General features: G+C 47.5%; 1 protein-coding gene across 1 annotated transcript in view; it reads right to left on the reverse strand.

The window, feature by feature from the left end:
* JAM3 (junctional adhesion molecule 3) overlaps positions 1-7,608 on the reverse strand; it is a 34,885-nt gene extending 27,277 nt beyond the window's left edge. Inside the window, exon 1 of the mRNA XM_062594497.1 lies at positions 7,517-7,608. Coding sequence (XP_062450481.1) covers positions 7,517-7,562 — 46 coding nt within the window. The 5' untranslated portion in view covers positions 7,563-7,608. The remainder of the gene's footprint in view (positions 1-7,516) is intronic.
* Between the last annotated feature and the right edge of the window lie 1,493 nt (positions 7,609-9,101).

A 9,101-nucleotide genomic window follows, 5' to 3' on the forward strand; every position in this document is an offset into this window, starting at 1 on the left:
CAAGGAGATTATTGGTGGTTCAGGCTAACCTATTTCATGCCCAATTTCACGGCATGCATGTCCAGTTCTGTCAAAAGAGCATATATCATTCATGCCAATAGAGGGCTGTGTATTGCTCCCTTCACCTTGGTTGTTGGTGTCTAAACACTTTAACAAAAACAACCCACCCTTCCAAGGATTAGGGATTCCCATTGCCCTGGGAAGTCAGGGCTGGCTCGGAGGTACACAGAGCTGGGAGATCCTCTTTTAAGGAATATTACTGATGCAGAGCACGTTGCTACTAGAGAAAGGATGTTTTCTGGGCTCTAAAAATAATTAACTCCAAACAACACACCCGGTAGAAGGAAATATTTATCTTAGAACTTTTGCAGACATCAGTGCTGAAGGAGAAAAAGATTAAAGCAAAGACTTAAATGCATATTAAAAATAGCACTTGACAAGATTCTTTTAAAGGACAAAAATTATTTTACAGAAGCAGCAGGAACTACAGGACTTTGCAACACCTTCCCTGCTGTTAAATGTCTAAGCTGCCGGAAATCATTCAAGAGGGTGTTAGCAGCCAAAACATCTCAGGAGGAAGTCCATTAGCAGGCAGCAATCTCCTTAATGGATCCTTGGGGTATGTAGCAGACCCTTTGCCTTGCCTATGGACACTCAGTTTTTTCCACTGCCGTGATTCAGGGGCTGCTCGTGCAGCTATTACCATCCTATTCCCTAAGGAATGCTCCCAATCTTTATGGCAGCCCAACAGGGCGATGAATTCCTCCTTTGGGTAGCTTTCATTGAACGAGGACACGAATTGGTTTAGCAAGATCTATTCTTTGTACAACACCTAGCAAAGAAAGACACTGATCCGCAAAGAGGAGCCGTACCCAGTACTGTAACGCAGGTAAAAGCTACAACATTTATCTGAACAGAATCAAGACCTTAGCTTGCCAGGGACAGCACCCTAGCAAAACAAATAAATTGTCTCTGTGGCTGACGGTGGCCTAAAAGTTTTAGCAGAGCACTGCGCAGATAAAATCATTAAGTCCTCAGCTGTGCAATCGACTCCACTTGAGCAGGCCTGAGACAGAACCAGCCACCCTGGAGAGCTGGGAAGTGGCAGGAACCTTCCTGCTGGGAATGAAAAGCAGCACTGCTCTGCGCAGCCCTGCTGGCCCTGCTAAAAGGTAACCTCGGTTTCTCAAAATAGCTCTTACTTACAGCATTGTTTGCTGTTCTTATTCTTTATTGCTAATGAAGCAAAAATTTTGACTGACTTTGGATATGTGGAATATTATGGGTCCCCATCCAGCAACCACTAAAAGATTTCAGGATAAACTATTATAACATTATTGTACTTTGTGAGACACGCTGGACAAGACTGTCAAAAATGACAGAGAATTAGGTGTTTGAGCTGAGGGAAGAAAGCCAAACAGAAACAGTTTGAAGGGATCTGAATTTTTGGATTATTATGCTTCCACTCTCTGAAAACCAGGATCTAAACCAGAGCGCACCTGTAAATGTTGGCCATAAATAGGCCATAAATAAGGAATTACCTGCAAGTTTATTTAAGCAGGGATTTTCAAAAGAGGCTCTGGGAGTTAGGAACACAGCCTAGTAATAGGAATAAATCTCCTCAGGTTTCAGTGGATTTCTCCAGCTCTGCAGAAAATCTCAGCCAGGTTACCCAAATATATTTTTAATAGCATGGTTACAAACCTTGAAATACTGCTGAATATTGTGAAATGTTACCTTTCAGCCACACGTCAGAGATACAGCACATCTCAGTTTTTAAAGCTCAGTGTCTTCAGATGAGCCAACTGTGCCCAAATAAATTAAGAGGACTCTTAAACATGCGACGATCTTACATTGGTAATAATCAGGTACATTGAGGGGAATAGGTTAGAGAGCATTCTGGCTTTAATTCTGAAATCCCTGGGATTTATGACTTAAAAACACAAGAAAACCTTGAGCATTATCTGAACACAATTTAATTTCATCTACTTCATCTATTACTGTGCTGAAACCTTCTTTTCCCCTTGAGCTTGTAACGGACTCTGTGTTAAGCCCTGTGCTCCGTCCCCCAGGGGGCCCAGCAAACCTCTCACGTATGGTACGGAGTGAAGGTGTACATTACCCAATAGCCTGTGTTATTTATACTGAGACGCGGTTCTTGCATCACAGAATAATTCCTATTAATATTTGAGCTTATCTTAAGTACCTGTGGGCTGTCAGGTTACAGCATGTACATAACTGATTTTCTTTTTACCTAGTTAATGCCAGCTTAGTGTTGACCATGCTCCCATTGATGGTTCTCATCAGTTTGCAGGTTAGTTCATGGGAATCCAACCCAACCGTGCTCTCAGCTGCAGGTGAAATTGCAGAAGTGCTTTTTATTTTTTTTTTTTTTTTTGACAGTTCTCTTTTATAAAAATTTCTTCCTGCATCTGTTTTTTTTTCCTACAAGTTGTGTGGTTCATCAATACCAAAACCAATTTATTTCAGTACTCAATGTAGCAGAGAAGTAGTTTTGACAAGACACTTCAGAACTGCACACCCTCTCAAGAGCTGGCTCTTTGCATTTTAGTGGGTTTTTCCCTGAGAAGTTTGTAGGCTTGGCTTAGGATGCTGCTCTAATAAGAATTGAGCACCAGCTCAATTATGCAGCTGTCTTACTGCTTTTGCACTTCCAAGCTGTGTGTCAAACAGCTGAGCTTCATCAGAGGAGCCATACAAAGCTTTCTTACAGCATGAAATGCAGCAGGGTGATCACAGTGCTGAGCGAGAAGTGATAACAGAACCTCAGCTGACCACTCTTGTGCAAGGCACATCCTTAGGATACACCTCCCTCAAAGCTTATCCCTGGAGGAAGCCCCCGTGATCTCCACTTATCTAAAGAGAGAAGCAGAAGTTTTTAGGAGTCAGTTATGCTTGAGGCCAACATTCAGGTGAAGTTGGTAAGTCACTGAAAAAAAAAATTCAAGTCTCCAGACAATATCTCTATCTGAAGTTAATACTGAGGGGAGTTAGCACTCTGGAGAGTATTAAGAAAACACAGACCTGATGTTTCCATCCCCCCAAAATGTAAATTTGTTGAGTTTACTGTTTATTTTCTGTTCCTAGCACTGAAAACTCCCCATTTCCAGCGCGAGAGAATGAGAACTGCAACCCCACAGGTATTTGCTCTCCCCAAGCATAGCTATTGACGGAATTGTAGCCATACAGCAATCCAGCCCACCTGGGTGAAAATTAAGGCTGTGTCCAGAACACTCATTACTGCAATTACAACCATTAATTGGTTCTTAGGCACACACCCTTACCCCTTTACTATGTGGAGCTGACACTTAGCGGTTGAATTTTGGCTTTGATCTGCTGTCTTAAAAAAACATGATCCTCCCTAAGGGTTCAGAGAGAAGGCAAATAGCCTTATCAAGTGGAAAGAGATGCTGCAGTTCATATTCTAGTTGATAGAGAAGCCAGATTGAGAACATAATTATCCTAATTAGTTTTCTCTCTTGAATCTCCTTTTATATAAGTGGCAGTTTCAAAGCAGGCCTCCAGCTTTTATGCACTGAGTAGCTGTTTTATCCTGTTGAGGGGCATATTTGCAAAAAAAATGTTCTTATGTTGTAGAAAAGGACTTGTGAGAACTCAGGATCCTGAAAAAATACTAGTTGGTCTGTGGAAATTTCCCCCACACAACTCTCTCCCACCACTGCAGGCCTGTTCTGCAAGGAGTTCACGAACCTTCCCCGCATCATCCTTCTCGGGATCATCCCGGCTTGATGCAATCAACTGTGAAGCATTAGCTCTAAATATACAACCGAGAGGCCAGTTCCGCTTCGACACACAAGCCCATCACAAAGAATGACAAAGCAGAGAGCACAAGCTGCAAGAGAAGCTTAACAAAGACGTGAAATGAGCTGAAGAGGAAGCAAGAGTAAGTGGGGGGTAACCAGTGTTTTACCTTTTGGAGCTGGCTAAAGATAGAGGCAAACTGGCAGGAGACCCAGAAAACAGGCCCACCCATGGCTGCTATGTACACCAGGTTTCGTCCTCATTTGTTAAGTTGAATGCAAAAGCTCACTCTGCTTTATTTACTTGTTTAGGTGATTTTTGGCAACTCAGCGTGTGTTTCTGGTGCAAATCCTCAGTCTACTGGGCCAAGAGACACAGAATTGAACTTTACAAGGAAAATAAACAGGTCAGTAAATAACCAAGTTCATGATCAGGGCAACATCTCACTCCACAGCTCTTACTCCTAACACAAAAAAACACGTTTTACTCTTTCAATCTACTGTGCTTTAGTAACCAAATAATTCTGGGAAATAGTCAGGGCAAGAGGGAATGTGCTGGTGTCATGTTTTTGTCAACAGCTGTAAAGTAGATGTGCATCAAACTACTCTTTGGTGGTGATGCCAGATATTCCTTGCCCAAATAGGAACACCAAGCCCTTCTGAAGAATTTTTTTTTGAAGATATTATTAAGCATCTGATTTTGGGCCAGATTTGAGAGCTGTTTGTCCTGATTTTTTACTGCCTGCTGAAAAGAAAGTGATACTGCAAATACTTCACATCAGAACATACTAAAAGCAACTTATGATAATTGCAGTTAAGCTAACAACACTTCCACTCAGTGATTTTTGGCACTGACAGCTGACTCGGAACAGTTGTTAGTGGCTGGGACAGATGGACTTCATATTTAAAAAAAAAAAAAAGAAAAGAAAAAAAAGGAAATGAGTACTTCTACTCTACAGATTTTGAAAAGGCTTTTCAAAATGTAACATATTAGCAAAACTGCAGAATTAAATCAAAGTACTTGTCAAGGGCATAAAGTATCGACATGTGTTATTTTCATCAGGAAATATTTGAGAAATTTGGGAAGGGCTCCACAGTTCTGTCCTCAGTCCAGCACGTGAAGGTCTCAAAATCCAAACGGCTGTTTCCAGGTGGAAGCTTGCAACAGAGACATCAAGGTAGGACACAACATTGATGTCGACTGTTAGCCCTGCTTTCCATGACTGATGCCAATAACTCCCTCTAGTATAATTATGACCATGGCACTTCCCTAATCTTCAGAGTCTCTAGATGCTTTCAGTGCTTGAGCTCGGTATGCACTGAATACTCCATGCTTCCCCAAATTACGTTTCATGGCAATGTCTTAAGGCCACAATCAAGAGTAGGGCCTGTTCCGGGACTAACACCACAGGAAGAAGCAACCCCTGCTTACAGGGCTTACAGCCCCAGAAGCACCCTGAGTTTCCAAAGTGTACAGGTTTGGAGCCTCAGCATCTTGAGGCCTTTGTAAACGTCCTGTTCTGCTTTTTTTTTTTTTTTTTTTTTTTTTTTTTTTTTTTTAATAGTTGACATCAAACTTTTCTTTACGGCCTTACTCTCTGGGACTATCCAGCACCAACTCCACAGACTTAAGCACATGCTTGCTTTTATGAACTGCTAACAGCCTCTTTGTAGCTTTGGGGAATGCCTCCCAGGACATAAAGTTGAGCATAGCTGAGCAGCTCCCAAACTTTTCTATTCTCAGCCCCACTTTTAGCCACTCTTCTGGACTTATGACCCCCAATTTGAAAACAATTGGAATCTTTGCAGGACGAGGCACTCCGATTTGGCTAGATTCCTTTGTATTTAAAGAGGGAACAAACCCTGTTAGCACTTAGTTTACTCACCAGATAAATGTACTCAGGTCAGAGGTGTGGAACTAAATTTGGCTATATTTAGCAAGAATGCTCATCTGTCTAAACAAATGCAGAAGTATCTGTTGTTCATTTCCAGTCTTGCTTTCTTTTAGGCCAATTTCAATAGTACATTTAGGCATCACCCACATAACAGAGAAAGGAAATTGGGTACCTTGCTATCTTGCAGCTCAGCTGCAAGGAAGAGCTGTGTTAGGTCTAACATTGTCTTCATGCATAGCAAGCATCTGAATCTAGAGTTAGCACCTTGATACTACAAAATAACACATTCCCAATTTCTCCTGATGAAACCATTCTGATACAAACCACACTAAAACAAGTGAACAGACCATGGAGTGCATGGTGGAACCATCTCCTCCTCCCAGGTGGGTGCTCCATGTGGGTTTCTGAGTCATCTTCTCACCTTTTCATTCATTTTTGTGTAAATAGTGCCCAAATCCCACTTTGCTGAAAGCCCAAAAGGCTCTGCAAGTTATTTGGAGCCAGAGAATTGTTTTGTTTTGTTTTTTTCCTGAGATAATCTGTTTGCAATATTTCAATAAACTTCAATCTTGAGTTAACTCAGGATTGTTTTTTTATGTACATGTGTGTTTGTGTATATATATATATATATATACACACACACACACATCCCCATGTATTTTAGTAGCTGAACTTTCCAAATCTGTTGCTGGTGTCACCCTAACCCCACTCCATCCCATTTTCTCCCTCTGCCGTCTGCCCAGGAGGGGGGAGAGCAATGCAAGCCCACCGGCTGCTCTCCCCCTCTTCATCCCCACACTATTAATAGCCAGACAACAAATGAGCCCAAATTCATTCCTGAGCGGAATTAGCAAATGTTTTTGCAATTAAAACCGCAAACATTCATGCGGGGCCCCCGGAACAATAGGCGCCTGTGCCTGGGCTTGAATAGGCACTAGTGTCCGCCCTGCCTGCCTGCCGAGGCTGCACATTCCTGGCACCCTCATCTCTCGACCCACTCCTTGCTGGGCTGGGGTTCTGTCACGGATTTGTCCCTGCTCTGGTCCCCCCTCACCATAATGCCACGCTCCCAGCAACCGAGTCCTTCACCCGGGTGTCGGGGCTGCTCCTGGACCTCTGTCCCATCCCTTGGCACGGTGGTGCGCCGCATGCCCTGACCCTGGTGCGGGGCGGGGGCTGGGGCAGCGCATCCCCCCATCCCGGTGTGGGGCCCAGACGGTGCATCTTCCCCTGCCTCGGTGTGTGGCCGGGACCGGGACCTGGGCTGGGACTGGGGCAGCGCATCCCTCCGCAGCCCCCGTGCCGGACCGGGGCCGGGACCACACATCCCCCCGCCGCGGTGTGGGGTCCGGACGGTGCATCTTCCCTTGGCCCGATCTGCGGCCGGGCCCGGAATGGGGACCGGGACCGGGGCAGCGCATCCCCTCTCCTTCCCCAGCGTGGGGCCGGGACGATGCATCTTCCCCCGCTCCAGTCTGCGGCCAGGACCAGGAGCGGGGCCAGGGACCGGGGCAGCGCATCCCCCCTCCCACCCCGGTCCGGGACCGGGACCAGGATCGGGGCTGGGGCCGGGGCAGTGCATCCCCCCTCCCACCCCGACGCAGGACTGGGATCGGGGCAGCGCATCCCCCCTCCCGCCTCAGCGCGGGACCGGGATAGGGGCTGGGGCCGGGACAGCGCATCCCCCCTCCCGCCCCGGTGCAGGACCGGGATCGGGGCAGCGCATCGGCGCGGCGCGGGGCGGCGGCGGGGGCAGATCCGCGCTGGCGGCCCTTGCGCGCCGAGGGAGGCGGCCCCGCTGCCGCTTCCCCCTTCGCGCGGGGCCCGGCCGCGACTCACCGAGCAGGGGCAGGAGCAGGAGCAGCGCCGGCCGCCGCAGCGCCATGATGGGGTGTGCGGAGCCGGGCCGCCGCGGCGCGCCGAGCCTGCGCACTGCCCGGGCGGCGGCGGGGGCGGCGGCGGCGCCCCGGGGGCGGGGGATGCCGAGAGCCGGCGCGGGGGGGGGGGCCGGCCCGGCCCGGCGCCTGCGGCAGCCCGCTCGAGGCGAGGAGCCGGACCCTCCCCGTACGGCGGGGGGTCGGGGATCCGAGGGCTGCTCCGCGTAAAACCTCGCTCCGCGAGCGGCGAGAGCGGCCCGTTCAAAACGGCCCGTGGGAACGGCTCGCTAAGCGCCGGCGGGACGTGCCGCGCGTGGAAAGCTCTCCTTCCCCTAGGAAAGCCGTCCCACGCCGCACAGCGCCTTTCCCTGCACGCACTGAGCTGCGCAAAGCAAGCAAGGGGCTTGGCTTTGAAATCGGCAAGCAACCGCTGGGGATCACAGAGCCCTGGGACGGGGTGCTTCTCGGGAGGAGCCTCACTGAGTCCTCATGCCGTGCCAAGTGGTTTCTGACACGGCATGGAGCTTCACTGGGAGCGATTCTGCCCTGAAAAGTGACTTTGTGCAAAGAACATCCTAAGCTGCTGTGTGGTCCTCAAAAGGACCCTAGAATCTTTTTCCTTGGTTCATGAGAAGAAGAAGAAGAGAATCAGCCCCGGACATTCGGCCTGACTTCATCAAGTCAGCCTAGGTTAATTTTGGTTTATGCATCACTAACTGTCAGTATTCTGTGATGGGAACATAATTAAGATCATGCTGAAGATCAGCCAGCTGGAATGAAAGCCAAGCTCTCCTCTCTTCTCCGAACCAGCTCTGCAGAGCTGGTCGGAATTACAGGATATAAAAATGTATTTTACTTGATAATGTAGCTGGGATGCTAATGAGTGGACTTATAGGGCTGATCTGAGACTGGTGAAATTAATACAGAGATTCTCATCACTTATAATGGCCAAATGGGACAGTTCACTTGGTGACAAAGGAGGAGTTAAGACTGTATGGCTAAAAACTCTACTCCATCAGTCTTTGGGCTGGGTTCCTGTTGAGTAAGGAGTCATTTTAACATAGCATTTGGACTAAAATGACAGGAGATGTAAAGTACAATGATGACGTAGACTATAACCAATGATAAAGTACTGCCTAGATGTCAGGTTCCTCCTCTAACTTCCAGCAACAAGTTGATCAGTGAATAGTAGAACCGAGAAGGAGGAAACAATAGAGGATCGGAGGATTCTAGTTTCTGCACTTCTTCAGGCATTATAAGCTGTGTTTATGCAGCTAGGTGAAACGTGGGCTTGAAAACAGTATACAGCACCCCTGCTCTGTGGGCTTGCTGTATATTGCTGGCCATTAACTCTGTGGGAAATCAGGCTCTGCATGTCTATGCTGGACTCAGGAAGAGCCATGCTGAGAGAGGCGCACATGAACAGTGCAATGATATGCTGGCTTCTGCTGTCCATCTGGACCATGCAAAGGGGAGCTGGATCTGTGCTAATGTGCAGTGCTAGGGCTTGATTTTGCACTCCAGGCAGTTGGGGCATGCATTTGAGT

Source organism: Rhea pennata, chromosome 24 (assembly GCF_028389875.1).
Source record: "Rhea pennata isolate bPtePen1 chromosome 24, bPtePen1.pri, whole genome shotgun sequence".
Lineage (NCBI taxonomy): Eukaryota > Metazoa > Chordata > Aves > Rheiformes > Rheidae > Rhea > Rhea pennata.